This window comes from Armigeres subalbatus, chromosome 1 (genome assembly GCF_024139115.2).
Source record: "Armigeres subalbatus isolate Guangzhou_Male chromosome 1, GZ_Asu_2, whole genome shotgun sequence".
Lineage (NCBI taxonomy): Eukaryota > Metazoa > Arthropoda > Insecta > Diptera > Culicidae > Armigeres > Armigeres subalbatus.
Window position 1 is genome coordinate 177,541,684 of NC_085139.1, and position 22,736 is coordinate 177,564,419.

The 22,736-nt window shown below is 42.2% G+C and overlaps 2 protein-coding genes across 2 annotated transcripts in view; both read right to left on the reverse strand.

Moving 5' to 3' along the window:
* Positions 1-581: 581 nt before the first annotated feature.
* LOC134205557 (lysosomal aspartic protease-like) lies at positions 582-2,546 on the reverse strand. Its single transcript, XM_062680887.1, has 5 exons — positions 2,395-2,546; positions 2,122-2,230; positions 1,808-1,937; positions 1,616-1,739; positions 582-1,549 (listed from the first exon to the last, which is right to left on the reverse strand). The coding sequence occupies exons 2-5, from the start codon at positions 2,184-2,186 to the stop codon at positions 705-707; spliced, it is 1,164 nt and encodes a 387-aa protein (XP_062536871.1). The 5' UTR covers positions 2,187-2,230; positions 2,395-2,546; the 3' UTR covers positions 582-704.
* Positions 2,547-21,386: 18,840 nt separating this feature from the next.
* The window catches only part of LOC134205560 (espin-like), a 45,855-nt gene continuing 44,505 nt past the window's right edge, over positions 21,387-22,736 (reverse strand). The window contains exon 6 of the mRNA XM_062680891.1: positions 21,387-22,628. Within this exon, the coding sequence (XP_062536875.1) occupies positions 22,184-22,628 (445 nt within the window). The 3' untranslated portion in view covers positions 21,387-22,183. The remainder of the gene's footprint in view (positions 22,629-22,736) is intronic.

A 22,736-nucleotide genomic window follows, 5' to 3' on the forward strand; every position in this document is an offset into this window, starting at 1 on the left:
TTCGTAAAATTAGAGCTTATGACGCTTTTGTTCAATCAATAATACTGGATTGATAAAATAATAATATTTCTTGCTACCGCCAGAACAATGTGAAATTATTTTTAAATTTACATTAAATCTTATTATTATTGTTTTTTTTCTGCGTGGAGGTTGGCAGAAAGAAAGCTTTGTTAAAAAAATATTATAAAATGGGCGGAAGGGACATGCAAAATCCGATTAATTTTATTTTCTAATACTGAGGCATGGGGCCCTCCTTAGCCGTGCGGTAAGACGCGCGGCTACAAAGCAAGACCATGCTGAGGGTGGCTGGGTTCGATTCCCGGTGCTGGTCTAGGCAATTTTCGGATTGGAAATTGTCTCGATTTCCCTGGGCATAAAAGTATCATCGTGCTAGCCTCATGATATACGAATGCAAAAATGGTAACCTGGCTTAGAAACCTCGCAGTTATAAAACTGTGGAAGTGCTTAATGAACATTAAGCTGCGAGGCGGCTCTGTCCCAGTGTGGGGATGTAATGCCAATAAGAAGAAGAAGAAGAAGAAGAAGAACTGAAGCATAACATTAAATTCAAAAGCATAAAATATTTCGAAATTCATTTTTTATTCAATCAACACACACTTTCACAAGTTGAATCTTTGTAATGGAAACTAACCATATTTAGCATCTATTTTGGCATTCTACCAACATTATTTCTGCTTTCTAATTTAGATGGCTGTGGCAAATCCAACACGATCATTGCCCATGTCGAACTCGGTGTAGTACTTTCCGATGAAAACGTCTCCCAAAATCCACAACGGTCCATTCGGCGGCGGAATGTCGATACCCATAAATCCGGACAGGCAAATGGTCTTACCCATCTGAGCTACACGCAAAATGTAATCAGCCCCTTCCAGCTCGAATGACTTTCCTCCCAACACGAACGTAATCTTTGGCAGCTTTGGAATCAGCGAGCAATCGACCATGTATTCCCCGTTCAAAATAGGAGTGCCGCCGATAGCCTTGTTGATAGCGGTAACCTCTGACACCGGACCAGCAATCAAGCTAGTGCCGGTATCGGCGATAGCTTCGCATCCATTGTTGCAGTACTCATTATCGCCAACCTTAACGGAATCCATCTTGAACTGCCAATAGGCTTTTCGGTCCACAGGCAGATATGTGAAGTCTCCGGTGTACTTATTTGAGTCCGATCCACCGAAAATGATTTCACCACCTTCAGCAGCGCTCGGATCCCGATTCAGGTAGAAGGAGAACACTGGAGCATCGACAAGTCCCTGGTTAAACATATTGTAGAATACTGGAACGACGCCATCTACGGAAATCGAGCTGTAGGCCAATCCCAGAATTCCGTCGAACTTAGCAGCAACAAAAACCAATCCCGGCTCGTTGATAGCTTCAGCAAAGGTTTGCTTGACGATGGAAACCCCGCCCAATCCAACCGTATCAGTCGATAGGTAACCAGTTAAGCTTCCTGTGCCATATTGAATGTGGAAAGCCGTGCCGTTCTTCTCGAATGTCGAAGACTTCTTGGCATTGTATTTATTATGCATCACTGAAATAAACATTAAGTTCATTATAGTTTCAAATTGAAATAAACACGAGATAACAGTTGACTCACAGCATGCAATATTGGTGAATGAGCACTCCTTTGAGGGCACCCATAGGTTAGAAGAGCCCGTATCGAATACTACTTTGAAGCTTTGCGGTGGCGTTCCAATGGTGATAGCTCCGTAGTACTGGGCCTGTCAATTCAGTATAAATAATTTGATATCAGTAAAGAAATAATTATCTCAATCGTGCTGAAACTCACATCCAAATAGTTCGACAGTGGCTCGGGGACCGGCCCGGAGACGGCATTGTACTTGAGGCGCAATTGTTTGATCTCGGTGCCTACATCCCGAAAATGCTGACGCGCACTTTCTGTTTTATGCAGCTGAACCCTGAAAATGATCACGAGCGCACAACAAAGACATTGAAATGATAATTTTCCAATTGAAAATAACTGCAAAGGAAATAATGGCGAAAGTATGATTCATCAACAACCCCATTCGACAAGCTTTGATTGTAATGTCATACTTTTGCATTGTTATGCCTGGTAATCAGATTAAAATATGACAAACTTACCTAACTATGTCCGCCTCGGCTAGGACGGCCAGAAAAATAATGGAAATTACTGATTTAATTAGCATCTCGTCGGTCAGAGAGCGTTGATTCCGAGTGGCTACCGTGAACTCTAAACAAAATGAAGAAAACAAAGATAACAATATTCCAAGAAAAAAAAATCAAAGCGTATATATTATAATGTTTTCAGATATTTTGCTTCAGCTGCAAAAAATAAGGGAGCTTTGGCAAAATGTATGTGTGGGTATCGATCCGGAGACCATCTGCATTGCTTACCTGCTCCTGGAAGGATTCTGGATTCTTAGAGAAGGACGATAAAAGGGAGACGATCTACTCGCTGTGAACAACAGCTTAAGAATGTTCCTCAATCAGCCAAACAGCTACAGTTATGATGAGTCGGGTAAATTTTCGTGAGTGACAGTTAATACAATCAAACATTTTTCTGATATAAATATGCCGGTCAGAATCTTTTGAATTTTTGCGTTTGTATTGGAATGAACAAAACATTTTGACATATAGATGGAGATACTGAATAAACGTAACAGACACTCGGATTCTCAGAGGCATGCCAGTTGGTAGATGGGGATGGATAAAAAATACGGCTCAATTTTTTAAGAAGCTGGTATCCAAGGCTATTGCGCCTCGGCACACTCCTCTGAAGCCACATTTTCACTCTTAAGTATTATTTGAAATAGCTGCATCGTAAATTCTCGAGTAAGCACACATGATTAAAAAGGACCTTTGCGATTTTCGGTGTTTGAGAATAGGATTATGCCGGGAATACCATCCGTAACCCTATTAAAAGCGATTTGGATGCACAAGGTTTTGTAAACAAACATCAGAAGACGATTTTTTGCTAAAGCAAGCATTTTCCGAGAAAAACATTTCTTGTGTCCAACAGAATAAGCTTTCCTCTATCAGGTAATGGAGTTAGTTTTGGAGTTAAACGCTAGCAAAGAGCAAAAAGTCTAGCTCACTTTTTTTGTACTTACCCTTGATCGACGCAGTATTCTGCCCTATTGTTTCCTATTGAAAATTGGCCGGATCGGACTATGGGCTCAGAAGTTATGGCCAAAATACATTTTTTTATACCAAAAACGGGCGCGTGAGAATTTCTCACTCATTTTTTAAGGCACATCCTTAACCGATTTGCTCGGAACAAGTTGCATTCGACTATGGGCTCAAAAGTTAAAGCCAAAATACTATTTTTATAACTCACAAGAAAGGCTCCATTACCGCTAGGTGGATTAATCTGGGTTTTTAGACAACAACGAGTGGAAGTGGAAGTCTAGCCCACTTTTCAGGCACTTAGCCTTAACCGGAATTGCATTCGACGCAGAATCCGGAATCCGACGCAGAATCCTGTTCCATTGTTTCCCATTGAAAATTGGCCGGATCGGTCTATGGGCTCAGAAGTTATGGTAAAAATTCTTTTTCTCTTGACGAAGACGAGTGAAAAATTCTAGCTCACTTTTTTGGCATTTATCCTTTACCGATTGTTTTGCAAAAGTAGCGTTCGACAGGGAATCCCGTCCCATTGCTTTCTATTGAGAACTGGGCAGACGGGATCAGAAACTATGGTCAAAATACATTTTTAAGCAAAAAAGGCGTGGAAAGTCAGGCCAACTTTTCAATCAGTTTTCATCAACCGATTTGCTCGCAACAAATTGTGTTCGGCGGGGAATCCTGTCCGATTGTTTCCCATTGAAAATTGGGTTGATCGGACTCTGGGCTCGAAAGTTTTAGCCAATATATTTTTTTACAAAAAAAAATATCTTTTTTATAAGAAGCCCAAGAACTAATTTTTTATTCGTAAAATGCATTTAAAAAAACTACTTAGTTTTGAAACATTTTTGGTCTTAACTTGTTTACTCACAACAAGTTGTATAGGACGGCGAATCCTGTTTCATTATTCATTAAGTTTCTGCCCATTCATTTATTTAGTTAACATCTAAACAGATAACACTGAATCAACAATTTGACGCCACAATGCACGGTTCGAGGCCGCATATCTCTTCATCCTCGGATACGCCCCACGCTCGCCAAGTCATTTTGCACCTGGTCTGCCCATCTCGCTCGCTGCGCTCCACGCCGTCTCGTACCTACCGGATCGGAAGCAAACACCATCTTTGCAGGGTTGCTGTCCGGCATTCTTGCAACATGTCCTGCCCATCTTATCCTTCCGGCGTTAACGACCTCCGAGATACTGGGTTCGCCGTAGAGTTGGGCGAGCTCGTCGCCACACACCGTCTTCTTGCACACCGCCAAAGATGGTCCTAAGCACCCGTCTCTCGAATACTCCGAGTGCTTGCAAGTCCTCCTCGAGCATTGTCCATGTTTCATGTCCGTAAGGACAACCGGTCTTATAAGCGTCTTGTACATGACACATTTGGTGCGGTGGTGAATCTTTTCGACCGCAGTTTCTTCTGGAGCCCGTAGTAGGCCCGACTTCCACAGATGATGCGCCTTCGTATTTCACGAATAACGTTGTTGTCAGCCGTTAGCAAGGATCCGAGGAAGACGAATTCCTCGACCACCTCGAAGGTGTCCCGCCTATCGTAACACTACTTCTCAGGCGGGCCCTGTCGCGCTCGGTTCCGCCCACAAGCATGTACTTTGTCTTTGACGCATTCACCACCAGTCCAACTTTTGTTGCTTCACGTTTCAGGCGGGTGTACAGTTCTGCCACCTTTGCAAATGTTCGGCCGACAATGTCCATGTCATCCGCGAAGCAAATAAATTGACTGGATCTTAAATATCTTGGCTGTGCATATGCACAGCATATGTTTCGAAATGGACAAACAAAAAAATGGTTTTCGTACGGCCGAGTTGCCGAATAATATGCAATTAATTGTAATCAAGTGTCGGTCTTTCACCGTCATTAGTCGTCTGAGTACACGCGACCGTTTACGTAAAGGCAATCAAACTCATCAAATGCTTTAGCCAAGCAAGCCTTTGGCACAGCAGAGTGCGATTGAATTCGCATTCTATACCGTCCCGCCCAGTCCGTTGCTGGGGGGCATGGAGTGCGATCCTCTCGTTTAATAAACAATGTGCACTCGCTTGGCTGTGGATATACAATAGTAAAGCAAATGTGGAGATTGGGCAAATCAAGCATCCGAAAGATATTCAATTTGCAAAAAAGAGAGCTAACCGCGGTGGAGGTTGGTACTCAGATTCTGATGGCTTTTCCGCAAACGTGACCTTTAAGTGGTCTTGTTGTGTAGGGGTTATCACGCCTATCTAGAGAGTAGGAGGTTGAGGGTTCGAGTCCCTCCAAGACACGTGGATTCTTTTTCGCAAATTTCATATCAATTTGTCCATTTCGAAACATATGCTGTGCATATGCACAGTCAAGATATTTAACAAAAAAACGGTTTTTGTACGGCCGAGTTGCCGAATAATATGCAATTAATTGTGACTGGATCTGTTGAAAATCGTACCCCGGCTGTTACACCCGGCTCTCCGCATGACACCTTCTAGCGCAATGTTGAACAACAGGCACGAAAGTCCATCACCTTGTCTTAGTCCCCGGCGCGATTCGAACGAACTGGAGTGTTCGCCCGAAATCTTCACACAGTTTTGCACACCATCCACCGTTGCTTTGATCAGTGTGGTAAGCTTCCCAGGGAAGCTGTTCTCGTCCATAATTTTCCATAGCTCTACGCGGTCTATACTGTCGTATGCCGCCTTGAAATCAACGAACAGATGGTGCGTTGGGACCTGGTATTCACGGCATTTTTGAAGGATTTGCCGTACAGTAAAGATCTGGTCCGTTGTCGAGCGGCCGTCAACGAAGCCGGCTTGATAACTTCCCACGAACTCATTCACTAATGGTGACAGACGACGGAAGATGATCTGGGATATCACTTTGTAGGCGGCATTAAGGATGGTGATCGCTCGAAAGTTCTCCCACTCCAGTTTGTCGCCTTTCTTGTAGATGGGGCATATAACCCCTTCCTTCCACTCCTCCGGTAGCTGTTCGGTTTCCCAGATTCTGACTATCAGTTTGTGCAGGCAAGTGGCTAGCTTTTCCGGGCTCATCTTGGTGAGCTCAGCTCCGATACCATCCCTACCAGCTGCTTTATTGGTCTTTAGCTGTTGGATGGCATCTTTACCTTCCCTCAAGGGTGGGGTTGGTTGGCTTCCATCGTCCGCTGAACTGACGTAGTCAATTCCTACGCTGCCTTGATTTTCACAGCCTGTACTCTCAGCGCCATTCAAATGTTTCTCGTAGTGCTGCTTCCACCTTTCGATCACCACACGTTCGTCCGTCAAGATGCTCCCATCCTTATCCCGGCACATTTCGGCTCGCGGCACGAAGCCTTTGAGAGATGCGTTGAGCTTCTGGTAGAACTTGCGTGTTTCTTGAGAACGACACAGCTGTTCCATCACTTCGCTTCTTCCAGGCGGCGTTTCTTCTCCTGAAAAAGGCGGGTCTGCTGTCTCCGCTTCCTTCTATAACGTTCCACGTTCTGCCGGGTACCTTGCTGCAGCGCGACCGCCCGCGCTGCGTCCTTCTCCTCCAGAATCTGTCTGCACTCTTCGTCGAACCAATCGTTCCGTCGACTTCGACCCATATACCCGACGTTGTTCTCCGCTGCGTCGTTAATGGCTGCTTTGACTGTATTCCAGCAGTCCTCAAGAGGGGCCCCATCGGGCTCACCCTCTTCCGGCAACGCTGCCTTGAGTTGCTGCGCGTATGCAGTGGCGACATCAGGTTGCTTCAGTCGCTCTAGGACGTACCGCGGCGGTCGTCGATCCGAACATTGTTGATGACGGATAGTTTTGGGCGCAGTTTAACCATCACCAGATAGTGGTCAGAGTCGATGTTAGCGCCACGATATGTCCTGACGTCGATAATGTCGGAGAAGTGCCGTCCATCAATCAGAACGTGGTCGATTTGTGATTCTGTCTGCAGTGATGATCTCCAGGTGTACCGATACGGGAGGCTGTGTTGGAAGTTGGTGCTGCGAATGGCCATGATATTCTTGGAGGCGGCGAAATCAATTAGTCGTTAAAGTTTCTGCCCAATGTTCTGTATTAAATTGACCATACAAATTTCAGCCAGAATATTAGGTATTAAGATCTAACTTACTTTTCGAGCACGTTCAAAAAGAGATCTGAGTAGAAAAAGCCGCGTAGTCGATAGCAGTTCTATTCTGCTGTCAGATTTTTTTTTACATGTATATTAAAAAATGTATGTGAATTCGTAGCTATTGAAGTCAAATGTTAACGACAAATACAGATTGAAAATTGTCTCAAGTCGCGCTTTTTTGGAACAGAAATATTCCATAAAGGAGAGGGGGAGTAACTTCAATGTTCATAGAAATGAGCGTTTTTCAATTACGTTTATCTTAAATCATTCGATTAATACTATTCATAACTCATGTTCAATTTGATTTCCGTGGAAATAATTTAAACCTTGAAATCCAAAAATCGCTAGCTCGGTTGACGGAATTTTGAAACCCTTTGTAGGACTAATTACACATATATCGAGTTCTGCTTTAATCAGGGAAATTCAAAGTATCAAGTATTCTAGTTAGTTTCCGGCGTAACCCACTTCTATGTGCTTCTATCTACCACAAGCTTTTCATACGCAACCGAGAATAGGATTTGAGCTAATTTTGTCCGTAGCTTGAATTATCGTTAAACAAAAACATTTCATTATTATTGAGCGTTTGTGGTTTTGAGGAAAGTTATCAGGTAATCCATTTTTTACTCTTTTACTATTATCCGATAATGATGAAGTACGTCCTAATAATAATTTAAATAGGATGTAGTTTGTCAAAAATGCTTGCTACATACGTTTGAACATTCTTGGTTTTCTAAAAGGTGACGCTTATAGTTTGTTTAGATTACGAGATGTTACACAACTACTTTAACATCAAAAGCCTTCTTATTATAGCTTTATCCTGATAAAGCTTGTAGTTGGAATAGGCTCTCAAAACAGTTTTAACTACATTCTCAATATTTCGAAGATACCGTGATTTTTTCAGATTTTGGAACATGTGTAATTTAAATAGTTCACTATTTTTGGTTTTTATTCTTTCAAAAATGGACGCATTCAGGCTTTTGATTGATTATTTGTTTACAATTTAACTTCAAATAAAATTATTTTCAATTCTTTGCAATGAAACTGCCATAGCATCATTCCATGAACGAATATGTACGTACAATATACTGTACTCGATTTTTAGCATGTTAAGATTTTATCTGTCCCTGATTTGGTCTACACCCGATTTTATGACGGTTTTGATATGGTTTCTCCACGATCCAATTTTGCCACATTTTTGGAAGGCTATATAACAGTCAAAACCAAGATGAATATACAGCTAGGTGTTTCAATCTGCCCAATTTATGGACGAGAGGACGACGGGGGTGAAAAATTCATTTGCGGTGCAAAACATGAACAAACTGCCTGGCTCTCCCTAATCTAATCTAATCTAATCTAATCGAACACAAACGCAGCCAGTACAAAGAAAGCATCCTGGAAAATCATTGAGTTAGATGACGCCCAATAATTTTTCTTGCCAATATTGAGGCTCACAGCATACCAGTGGTATGACATAAACGGCCAGGCCCACTGCGTTGTGTTTACCGCAGAGATGATTCTTTGAGATGTATCGGGTTCAAGTAGTCACTTCAACATGATACATATCACGAATCTGCAGCGGTTGATGGATGCGTGGACATACCGTACCATACCCACCGCGTTCTTTTTAAGTTCTTATTTTGGTAGTTGTATATAAATATGTAGTAAATTGAATAACATTATGATAAGAAATTATATGAAATTTTGTATATACATAATTGTAGAATATAACTGTTGCTTTCACAACGAAAAGGAAACAGTAGTCCGTAGTTTTAACGCGTATATTGTAGATTTAACCATAAAGGTAGATTTAACGGTTAAAATTTCCCTTGAAAGAGCAATTAATTAGTAGCGGTAATATCTATATATATAAAACCAATCTATGTATGTATGTTCGCTAACTACTTCTGAACCACTTGGCCGATTTCAACCAAATTTGGTACAGACATTCTCTATCCTCAGAGGAAGTTAACAAAGGGTGGGATGGTCATGTAGAAAAGGGGAGGGTGGTGGGAGGGTTTTGTTCAGAAAACGAACAATTCTGTGTAACTTTCAACTCCAGGACCGATTTCAACCAAATTTGGTACAGACATTCTCTATCCTCAGAGGAAGTTAACAAAGGGGTGGGATGGTCATGTAGAAAAGGGGAGGGGTGGTGGGAGGGTTTTGTTCAGAAAACGAACAATTCTGTGTAACTTTCAACTCCAGGACCGATTTCAACCAAATTTTGTACACATATTCACTACGAGGAGGTAATCATATGGGAGGGATTTGGGAAAGGGGAGGGGTCTGGAGGGAGGGTTTTGTTTAGAAAACGGGCAATTCAAAGTAAATCATGAACCCCTGTACCGATTTCAACCAAATTTGGTACACACATTCTACATCATAAGGAAAAGATAACAAAGGGGATGGGATGGTCATTGGAAAAAAGGGGAGGTATAGGGAGGTGTTGTCTTTGGAAAACGAGCAACTCAGTGTAACTCCCAACCCCCAGGACCGATTTCAATCAAATTTTGTACACATATTCACTATGAGGAGCCGATCGTACAGGAGGAAATTTGGATAAGGGGTAGGGGTCTGAAGGGAGGGTATTGTTCAGAAAACGGGCAATTTAGTGTAACTTCTGAACCCCTGTACCGATTTCAACCAAATTTGGTACACACATTTTCTATCCCTAGGAGAAGATAACAAAGGGGTGAAATGGCCGTTGAGAAAAGAGGAAGGAGTAAAGGAAAGCGGTTGTCTTTAGAAAACGGGCAACTCAGTGTAACTCCTGACCCCCAGGACCAATTCTAAGCAGATTAAATGATTAAATCATTCAACTCTATGATTAAAGATTATGATTAATGAATTATAATTTTTGAAAATGATGACTGATAATGATTAATGATTAAATTCATTTTGACAATAATTAACGATTATGAATAATAGATGAAAAAACCGTTGGATTATGATTAACGATTACCGATCGTGATTAAATGTTGACACACTATGTGTATGGTTAATGATTAACGATCGATATGATTAATGATTGATGATTATGAATGATCAAATTGCATAGTGATCCATAATCGAGTAACCTTTATTCCAAATTTTAAAAGGTATGATAATTATATGATAATGATTCAAGATTAATAAATAAAAGCAAGGTATGCAATGATCCAATGTTCCAGCATAACTTCTGTACCCCTTGCCGATTTCAACCAAATTTGGAACAAACATTCTTTTTTTTCTTAAGAAGGCGAAGATGACAGGGGATCGATCAACTCAACACTTCATCGAAATCATGGTTTGCCCAGAGAAAAGCAATGATTAAAGTGTTTCCTTCTGGACAGTAAATGTGATCATTTCTTTAAAAATAGACGTTTTTCCGGAATAAGGCATCGGTGTATGTTTTCCTTCTTTAGAAATAGACGTTTGCCCGGAATAAAGCGATTTTGGGTTTGATCCCATTTTCAAAATCAGTCAATGTTTTCAAATGTAATCTACCTTCTTTTAATCAAATGATGAAATATCAATAAGAAAACACAATTATCCTTTTGACCTATTCCAATTCCGATGGTGAAAAAAACTGCGAATTAAACTGGCAACTCCGAGCAAGGCCGGGTACATAAAGCTAGTAGTTGTATAATTTGTCTTACGTTTTGTGAGTTTCCTTCTCAATCCGATTGTCGGAACAAAATATGCATGTGTTACTTCTAGATATAAATTGCCAATTAGATTAAGGTTCAAGTTATGCAAATTCAATTATAATACCTCGGCTACTCGATGCTATATAGAATGCACTTCATGTACGGTTGCATGTATGATCTTCGTAGACCTATTTTACAATGTATTCATTATAATATCGATTTGAGTTTTCCGCTATTAAAAAACTACCTACCGTTTTCAATCTTCTAGTATTAAGTAGTTTAAGGATAGTTTAAGAAATTCAATAGTACAACAAATTAATAGTTTTAGAAATAATCAACTTTAGATGTAAGCTAAGCTAAACGCACGTTGTTTTTTTCCATCCATTGTCGTCATCGTTCTTCGCCAGCCGTCAGAAATAGTTCTCTCTACAAACGTCGTCGCTCACATCGCGATGGCAAGATAGTCTTCAAGCTAGCATTTTCATCCGTAGGTGCGGCGGCGCATAATGGGCGTTCGCAACAATAACATCAACTAGAAACCAAAGTTCCCTCAGGATGTACATTCTCTTGTAGAAGAAGCTGGAAATTGTAAAGAATTTTATTATTATTTAGAATGTTATATCAGTTCAGTATCAGATAGCAGGTTATGTGCCAGGACGTCGTCTGCATAAAGGTTACATGGCAGGTTGTGAAGCTTTCCTTCCTGGGATGTTTTGTAGTGTGCTATGAAAATGATAAATCATGAAAATATGAAGGTACATAATACAATAATATAAATATACAAAAATATATACAATAATATATATTATAAAATAAATATATAATAAATATGAAAATTTTATAATGTGAAAATAGGATAACATAAATATAATGTAATAAAAGTATAAAAATTGCTATAGGGGAACTGTTCCATTTTCCATCTCACTGAACATATATTCATCTCATCGCGAAACAAAGAAATACGGCACCAATTTCGTCGCTTCTTTTTGCTAACATGCGTGCTTACTGCTGAAAAAAAATCACAAAAATAATAAACAAACCAAATACCTTTCCATTGCTTTGTTTTTCGTGAGACCAATATCGGAGCTATGAGATGAAGTCCAGGAGCAGTAACCCTATGAAAATAAAAAAATAGAAAAAAATTGAAAAAATAAAAAAAATAAAAAAAAATATAAAAACATGAAATTAAAAAAAATTAAAATACAAAAATATTAGTACATAAAATAATGAGAATATGGAAATATTAAAAATTTGGAAATATACAAAGTGATATTAAAGTATAAATTTTTGAAAGTATGACAATATGAAGATCTGAAAATAAGATAATATAAAAATATGAAAACACAAAAATATATAACATAGTAATATGAAAATATATAAAAAAATTAAACATATTTAAAAAATATAAAAATACAAAAATATGAAAACGGAAACATGAACATATAAAAATATGTAAATATGCAAATTTAATTATAACAACATGAAAGTATAAAGATATAAGAAAGACAAAAAATTAAAATATAAAAATTAAATATTAGAAATTATAACAATATGAAAATATGATAGATAAATATAATAATATGATGGAAAATATGATACATGGAAAATACTTACTTGATACTTGATGGGCTACAGTTCTTCGATGAACCTACGCTGAATGGAGTATCCTTCTCCACTGAATTCGATCCTGGGCCAATCGCTTCCAGTCGCCCTGAACATTGAACACCCTCAGGTCATCTTCAACTGCAAATAGCCATCGTGTACGCGGCCTTCCACGAAGCCTGCGGCCTCTTCTGGGTTCCCTACTAAATATAATCTTCGCTTGACATTCTTCCGGCATACGAACAACTTAATAATATCCAGCCCTTTATACACCTGGTACAATTCGTGATTCATGCGACGCCGCCAGATACCGTTCTCCTGTTTACCGCCGAGTATTGTCCGCAGCACCTTACGCTCAAACACTCCGAGAGCTCTCCGATCAGCCTCCTTTAACGTCCATGTCTCATGGCCGTATAAAGCCACCGGAAGAATCAGAGTAGTATACAGCGCGAGTTTTGTTTTCGTTTGCAGACTACGGGACTTAAGCTGGTTACGAAGTCCGTAATAAGCCCTATTTGCAGCAGCAATACGCCTTTTCACCTCGCAGGAAACGTCATTATCGCACGTCACTAACGTTCCAAGATACACAAATTCCTCTACCACTTCAAATTTTTCACCATCCAGCACCATTTCGCCACCACCACCACTAATAAACCCACGTTGATTGCCAGCGACCATGTACTTCGTTTTGCTGGTATTGATCGTGAGTCCAATCCTCGCTGTCTCCCTCTTAAAAGGCACAAAAGCCTCTTCCACGGCACGGCGATCAATTCCGATAATATCGATATCGTCCGCAAATCCCAGGAGCATATGCGATTTTGTAATAATGGTACCGCTTCTTTGCACACCAGCTCTCCTAATCGCTCCCTCGAGCGCTATATTGAACAGTAGATTCGAGAGTGCATCACCCTGCTTTAATCCATCTAAGGTAACAAATGACGTCGATATTTCATCCGCAACCCTTACACTTGATTTCTATCCATCCAACGTTATACGAATCAGCCGTATCAGTTTCGCCGGAAAACCATGTTGAAGCATAATTTGCCATAATTTATTCCGTTTCACTGAATCGTACGCCGCCTTGAAATCAATAAACAGACTCTAAACTCCCGGAATTTATCAAGGATTTGTCTCAGGATAAACATTTGATCAGTCGTTGATCGGCCCTCACGAAAACCTGCTTGGTATTCGCCGACGAAAGACTCTTCAAGCGGTCTCAATCTGTTGAACAGAATAAGGGACATAATTTTGTACGCCGAATTAAGGAGGTTATTCCTCGTTAATTGGCGCAGTCTGTGCCCTTTCTTAAAGAGGGGGAAATGAGGCCGTCCAACCAGCTAGCAGGCATTTCCTCGTCTTCCCATATTTTCGATATAATATGGTGCAGAACTTCATAAAGCTGCTCACTGCCATGTTTGAGAAGTTCAGCCGGGAGCTGGTCCTTCCCCGCAGCCTTATTGTTTTTCAGCTCTTTCCTCCATTCAACAAAGTCTCGAAGTGTTGCTTCCACCTGGCAGCCACTTCAGTTTTATCTGTCAACAAATTACCTTGTTGGTCGTTGCACATGACGGGAGATGGCGCTGTTTTTCTCCGCACGCAATTGACAGACTCATAAAACCTCCGCATATCGTTCTGCTCCATTTTTTCCTGCGCCTCACTAATAACTTGTTCTTCGTACTCTTTTTTCTTCCTGCGGTGGGTTCGTTTTTCGGCTGCTCTTACTTCCTTGTACCGATCTCTATTCGATCGGGTACCCGACACCAACATCCGGCTTCTGGCAACGTTCTTCTCGTCTGTCACTCTCTGAAACTCCACATCAAACCAACCCGTCCTGGGTCGCCTCTGTGCAGTGCCTACCACTTCTCGTACTGTTGTGCTCACCGCTCCATGGATCGACTCCTATAGATTGTTGATGTTATTTCTAACGTTGATTGCACTTATCCGTTCGTCGAGCTTCTGGCGGTACTCAGTCGATAATCCTTCCGCCGACAATCGCTGGATAGTGTAACGCATCGTTCGCTGTGATCTTTCGTCGTTCGATACAGTTGACAACCGTGATTGAATTTTACTGACAACGAGGTAGTGATCAGAGTCAATGTTCGGACCTCTGAATGACCGCACATCGATAACATCCGAGAAATGGCGCCCATCCACCAAAACATGGCCTATCTGGTTGCAAGTTTCGTCATTTGGGTGTCTCCAGGTGTGCTTTCGGATGTTCTTTCGTGCAAAGTAGGTGCTACTGATGGCCATCCCTCTGGCAGCAGCAAAATATACTAGCCTTAGGCCGTTGTCATTGGTAGCGGAGTGAAGGCTCTCCCTACCGATTATGGGACGGAAAAAGTCCTTTCTACCGACCTGAGTGTTAGCGTCTCCGATAACAATTTTAACGTCATGCTTTGGGCACTCTCCATAGGTTTTATCAAGACATTCATAAAACGTGTCCTTCACGTCGTTGGATTTATCGTTTGTCGGTGCGTAAATGTTGATTAGGCAGTAATTGAGGAATTTGCCCCGTATCCTCAACACACAGATTCGTTCGCAAATGGGTTTCCACCGCATCACTCGCTTAATCTGCTTGCCCATCACTACGAAACCAACTCCATGCTCTGCTTTTTCACTGCCGCTGTGATAGATGTTATACTTGAATGCAGTATCGGTCGTGGGGTCCACGGCTCGGAATTCACGTTCTCCGGATCTAGGCCATCGGACTTCTTGAATAGCAGCCACGTTCACTCCAACCTTCTGCAGTTCACGAGCCAGAAGGCTCACTCGTCCAGGTTCATTTAGGGTCGGTTGCCAAAAATAACGTTCTCTTTTTCTTCTATCTCCATTTTCGTGGTATTTGAGAGGCTTCAGTAAGCTACCTTACCGGGGTCGCGTTACCTACATCGCGCTGATGGGGCTGCCACCTTAGGTATAGCTGACGCGATACAGCATTTCGTTAATCAGCCGCTGGGTACCAGGCAGACGCTGTTTGAGCCGCACCTCCTGGTGAACAGACGCTCGAGGCGTACCTTCTCACTCTAGCTGATGTCAGAAGGACAACAGTGCCCAGGCTGCACTACCAGCTAAGTACACAACCCTTAGCTGGCGGTCTTTTGTCATCGGACGACCCGTGGAAGCGTGAGATAGGGACTTGTGGGGACCAGAGCTCTGTTGGGCGCTCCTTCCTTGATGTCAACCCACCATTTTGCAGCCCAGACCAGTTAGTAACAACAAAATTGTACCACAACTATATAAATATGTGTTACAAATAACAATACTTGTAATAATTTTGTTATAAATTCTGTGTCAAGATGTAGGAAAGAAAATTGCATGATCGTCATAAAAAGATTATAACATAATGTGTTTTGTTTATTTTTACCAAAAGAAAAATTGCCTACATTTTTGGTAGATAGAAATTGGAAACAAAACGAAGGTACAGTGGCAGAGGCAGTATAGCTGGTACCTACATTCAAAGTTTAACCATCTGGGCAAAGTTAATTGCCCACATTATCGATAATCATAATCTTTTCAATAACATAATTTGTTATAAGTATAAGCTATTTTCCCACTTTTTATGGAACACATCGAGTTATATTTTTGTTCAATTAAAACATATTTAGTAATATTTTTGTTAAAACTAGAAGAGATTTTGTTACATTTTTTTTATTTTAAATACTAATGGTACGCTGTTATGAAAAACTGATGTAACAGAATAGCAAGTTCTGATATAAATCTGTTACTATCTTCTGATAGGGATTGTACGAAATATGGATGACACCCACTTTTTGAAAATCTTGTCTAGTCTTGTCTTGTCTTAGCACATGCACAGCCGGTATTGAAAAGCATCCTGGAAATGTCGGTTGTCTTCCCGAGCATTTTCTTGTCTACATTAATATTTGCAGCATATCATAAATATAAAACAAGTATTAAAATGGCCAGGCCCACCGTGCAGGCTTGAATTTGGGAGACAATCCATAACTCCCCGGCAAACAGATTATTTAGTAATAAATAACATGATCAACGAAGAGTTTTGAATCTACGAAAGGAAGAAACAGGGACAGCCGTACCAACCGTTTCACATTCAGGGGGATGATTGACGAATCGTTGGGAGTGACTTTGCTAAGAAGATTAATGTACACTCCTTGAGTTATCGACGTCTGGGGATGGGACACAGTTTTTAGTCTAGTGTCCTGGCTTATACACCGATGGGTAAACAAACAAACACAATTTATTCAAATTGCTTACAACAAAGTTTCGCGAAAAGTGAGTGAGGAGAAAAAATGAAGAAACGAAAAAAAAATCATCAATTAACCCAATTTTCGCTTATCTCCCAGGCTTATTCTAGAGAAAAGAGAAGTGTGTCAAAGATGTTTTTCACCACATACTACGAAACATTGTCCATCGACCAGAAAATTGCATGATTTCGTCTATAAATCAAATCTTCATATTTTATCATTATTGTACACGATAATTATTGAATTAACTGTAGCCCACATTTTAAACGTGTATAAAAGAACAAATTGTAAAGAATACGTATATAGATAATGTAAGTATTAATTTTTGTTTGTTTGATATGATGATGACATCCACTTTTGGAAAATGAGATAAAACAATGAACACATTTTTTCAACAGGAACAAATCGATTTGAATTGATGCCGTGCGGAATTTCGTGTTTGAGTCTTGGTCTGAACAGTGAGGTTGAAAGCGAGTATTAAAAAAATGTCGGAAAAGCAGTTTGATGAAGTTTTTTTTTTTCAATATTGCTATCTTGAAGACGTTATATATATTGTTGCACCCGATGCGTTTATATAGAATGCGGTGTAAATTTTGCTAGAAATAGTGAACCGAACCCCCTCACTGACATTTTGAATTGAGTGTTTGCACCAATACAAGCGTGCTCTCCAGTACAGCCAGCACCAACCAGCATAGGGGTTCGGGAGCATTTTTTTTTTTTTTTTTTACAAGGGAGAATGCATTTACACACTAACCCAGTACACGTGCATTGTAGTTGCCAAACTACCACACGGAAGTGTACTGGAGTGTCGGACTCGACCATACCGGTAATACCGACTAAACTCCTTGGGCTCCACCATCGTTTCCCCAGGAACTACCTCTCAGTACTACTTCTGGGGATGGCAGTACTAAACGTACTCGCTCGTTATCGCTCACACAGGCACCCGTCCCGTGCAGAGACTGACTTGGGTGCTCGCTCTATCGCACCCTCAAACACACCCTACATACTCTGTTGCACCTCTGTCATGCCGTGCAGGTCTAACTTGTGTGCCCACCCTTCTCATGCCATGTGGGTCTAACTTGTATGCCCACCCAAACCCTTGATTCATGCTCATACACTCCATGCTTGCACACACGTTAACGCTCCTATGGGTCTGACTTGTGCCCACCCTTCTCATGCCGTGCAGGACTAACTTTTGTGCCCACCCTTCTCATGCCGTGCAGGACTAATTCTATGCCCACCTTTATCGTACCATGTGAGACTGCTCACCTCTTTCATTCAGTTCGCGCTGACACATACTACTCAAGTCATTCGACCTAACACTCCCTCTGGCATCCCTTGTGGGACTCTTCATTAGGTTCCCACTTCTGACATACCATGTGAGTCTGACTCACCTCATTCATGCCATATGAGACTAGCTCAACACGACTCAACTCATTCCTTTCGTACCATGTGAGACTGACTTGGATGCTCCCCCACACTCCTCTGCCACGCCACGGGGTATCAGTAGTCGTAGGAACCAACATTCCTGCGCTACTCCCAGCGCGGCGTGTGCAGTCCATACATACACCTATTCATTCACCCTTCTGCCATGCTTCGAGGTGACGATCTCGGTTGCCACCCGCTGCGCCATTACCTCTGCATGGGCAGACCATTCACACACTTCTTCGCGTTCGGCACTTTCGCTCTAACTAACCAATCACAAGTTAGTCATGCTTGTCGATTGTTGCTCGGCGCGCCAGATTCTCTGCAAGCTGCAGGCAATCTGAGTGGTTGCAGTCGAGACTGCGTTCCACTTCTCCACCGCTTGACACATCCTTTGGATAAGATTATCCGGAGTTGTGTCCCGGCCGCAAACGTCTAGCATTGCTCTTCTTTCGACGTCGAAACGAGGACATACGAACAGTATGTGCTCTGCAGTTTCGTCAACGCCTGGGCAGTCAGGGCAGGCGGGGACCTCCGCGTGTCCAAACCTGTGGTGGTACTGTCGGAAACAGCCATGGCCTGACAGGAATTGTGTCAGATGGAAGTGAACCTCCCCATGGGGTCTCCCCACCCAGCTTGATATGTTAGGAATCAGCCGGTGGGTCCACCTACCTTTCGAGGAGTTATCCCACTCGCGCTGCCATCTGGCAACCGAAGTCACCCTGGTACGCTCGCGGGCTCCTCTGGTGCCACGTAGGTCAAAACACTCCTCGTCCTCCCGGATGACCAGCCCGACTGGCATCATACTCGCTATCACGCAGGATGCGTCGCGCGATACCGTGCGGTAGGCCGATATCACCCTGAGACACATCAAGCGGTAGGTGCTCTCCAGTTTCTGCAGGTAACTGCTTTTGCCCAGGACGGGCCGCCGTACCTAAGAATAGATGCGGCAACGCCTGCCAGTAGCCTACGTCTACTGGCGCACACCTTGGAGCTGTTGGACATCATCCTCGATAATGCCGCCACAGCAGTCGAAGCCTTCTTGCACGCATATTCGACATGGCTACCGAAGGTAAGCTTGTCGTCTATGATGACCCCAAGAATCTTCAGACTCCGCTTTGAAGTGATCGCGACGTCTCCCACGTGTACAACTGCATGTTGTGCCGACTTACGGTTGCTGACGATAACCACCTCCGTCTTATGTTGAGCGAGCTCAAGGCCTCTCGCACTCATCCAGTCCGCCACAGTGCTGATCGCGTGTTCTGCGGTTAGCTCTACTTCGGGATTGACTCCCCGTAGACCTCTAGGGTTACATCGTCAGCAAAGCCGACGATCTTCACACCAGGAGGGAACTTTAGCTTCAGAACCCCGTCATACATCAGGTTCCATAGTACCGGACCCAGGATTGACCCTTGCGGGACTCCTGCGGTAATAGGAACACTTTTCTGACCGGCATCGGTCTCGTATAGCAGCACACGGTTCTGGAAGTAGCATTCCAAGATCCGGTACAGTCCCACCGGCAGGCTAAGCCGGTGTAACGAGAGCGCGATGGCATCCCAGCTTGCGCTGTTGAATGCGTTCTTCACGTCCAGTGTCACCAACGCACAGTATCGAATTCCTCGCCTTTTCCGTTGGATCGCTACCTCTGCAGTCTTGAGGACTGAATTGATAGCGTCCACCGTGGACTTACCCTTCCGAAAACCAAACTGGTTACTCGACAGGCCATCCGTACCCTCTGCATACGGGGTGAGCCTGTTGAGGATGATCCTCTCGAGCAGTTTACCCGTCGTGTCGATCAGGCAAATTGGTCTGTACGCCGATGGGTCACCCGGAGGCTTCCGGCCTTCGGCAGCAGTACCAACTTCTGCCTTTTCCATCTCTTAGGAAACAACACTCATCCAGGCATCTCTGCATAGCTAGCCTGAACATGTTCGGGTTCGCTATGATCGCTGCCTTAAGTGCACTGTTTGGAACTCCATCGGGGCCTGGAGCTTTGTTCATCGCAAGGGTGTTAGCCACTGCGAGTAACTCTTCGTTCGTCACCGGAGCCACCATTTCGGCCACACTCCCAGCGCCTTGCAGCGCAGGAGGAGGCCAGGGACTTGTGGCTCGGGACGGGAAGAGTACTTCGATAATCCTCGCCAACCGGTCCGGTGACCGTTCGGGGGGTGAAGAGCCCCTTTGGTCTTGGCCATCACGATCCTATAGGCGTCACCCCACGGATTCGCATTGGCACCCTCGCACAGGTTGTCGAAGCACGCTCTCTTGCTGCTCTTGATGGCCTTGTTAAGGGCCAGTCTCGCAGCTTGAAACACTTCCCGGCGGACCGCTCTTTCCTCCTCGGTGCGGGCTCGTTGCGTCCTACGTCTAGCCTTGAGGCAGGCTGATCGTAGGGCTGCAATTTCGGCACTCCACCAGTATACCGGGCGTCTGCCATTTCTTGGCAGGGCTTTCCTCGGCATAGTAGCGTCGCACGCGCGGTTCGGGAGCATAGGTTAATCTTTATGTAGTCAGTATAGTTTGGTCGTCCGTGCAATAAATCTATTACGTTCCCTGAAATAAATTTCAAATAGGCTGTTGAGCTCGGAACAAAGTTTGTAGTTTTCTCTCGAATTCAATTTAAATACGAGGACTTTCACCACTACTATTTAACTGATTATTCTCTCCAATTATAATTCTAACACAACTAACGGCAATTTATCTATGAATTGATTACGCCAAAATTGCTGGCGACCCACCAATACCAGAACACATCGCAAATGACCACAACTTCTGTGATGTACATCTTGGTTAACAGTTTTGAACACAGAAAAATTTACTCGTGTTTCACGTTCAGTAAGAGTTAGCCGTTGAAATTCCATTTATATGACATCAGTTGTTATGGTTTATTTTATCTTACTTGTAAGTGACAATATTTAAGTGGATTTGTGTATGTTCCATTCCTGATTGTTCTGAGTTTGGCCCTGAAGATAGACAATATAAATTATGCAGAGAGATTTCCATTCACAGACGCTGCATTACTGGTGCCACGTGGCACAAATTAATTCAGCGTGCCCAAATAGGATCGGGATCCTAAACAAAACCTATGCTATGAATGCAGCAACTTAATTGCTGTAGACAAAGAGCACAATACGCAATAAAAATATATTTCCCTCGGGGCACAGAGATATCGTCAGTTATTTTAATTTGTTGATCGTTATGACTTAGACTATTATAATTTAATAGTATGTTTGTAAAACTTGAATGTAATACAGTATCCTTGATTTCGGACAAACTAAATCAAATAAAACATCTATTTGATAAACGTTTATTATAACTATTCAACGAAAATGAAATTTATGCCTATGTAGCTCTAAAATGGAATATCGTGTCAATCCCGTTACAATTTTAATACGTTGAATATTGCGTAGGTTGCGCGTATGTGTGTTTGAGATATACAATTTGTTTGCTAAATGATAATTCGTTTCCACGGTTAATGGTATGTATGTTTGCTTCGAAATAAGCCTATGGGGTTCTTAAACTGCTTTTTATTTAATATCCGTAACAGATTTACTATGTTTATTTTTTTTCCAGAAAAGGTTACTTCCAGGGTGATCATGTGAGCAATATTGAAACTCAGAGAATCCTCATAACGGGATAGTTCGCATTGACAATACTTCTGTTCTTTATTTGTTCGATAGATTAGGTAGTGGATCTACATATTTTTGTTGTAGGAATTTATAACAATGATCACAATGCAGTTTCACGTCATGTCCGAATTACATATTTAACATAGGTTAAGTATCATCCGTACCACATCTCCATTTTATTCGTCGCTACTTGAATTAACAGTAACCTTAGTGTAATATTGCAACGAAATCTTTGATTTATGTTTACATGTTAAGCCCGTGGTTTCAGGTTGGTCATTTTTGTTCATAAGCAGTATTCTCGAAATTAAATAATGTAATCGAAAGATAAAATTAGTGATGTTTGCAGTTTTCTGCTATACGGAACTAAGCTAAAATATATTATGCGTTCATAGTATTCTTGTTAAATCTTTATACAACAAGCTAGTTCTAGGCATCAGCCAAGGAGTACAGTACTTTGCTTCAACCGATCAAGCTTAGACGACTGTTGGTTTTCCGCAGATGAGCCCGCCAAGGGATTATTTGTTCACTGTCATCGTCATCGTCGTTACCATTCTGGTTCGTGCTATGATGATGGTAATCGTTCTTATTATTGATGTTCTCCATTGAGCTACGTGTGCTATGTTGGTGGCTACCACTGCCGTTGATGTTGGTGTTGCTACTGCTATTGCTGTGATTACTGCCTCCATTGGCGTGATGACCGTTGCTGGTACCATTCTGATGGCTACCATTTCCGTTGTGTTGATTGTTGAGGTTGTTTTCCTTATTGAATCGTGACCCTACGGAATCTTCGTGCTGCGAAGTGAAACTGATGTTGTCGATCGACATCGCCCGCTGGGACATACGGGAACGCCATGTGTCCGTGCGACGTTGAGTTTCTTCCACTCGAGGCGTGTAGATCGAGGATCTGCAAAATAAGTTGGACGTGTAATGGAATTGATCACAGAAACTATGTACCGTTTTGACTCAAATTTCGTACATGACGATGTATTGACATTTCTTATCACTTTATTTG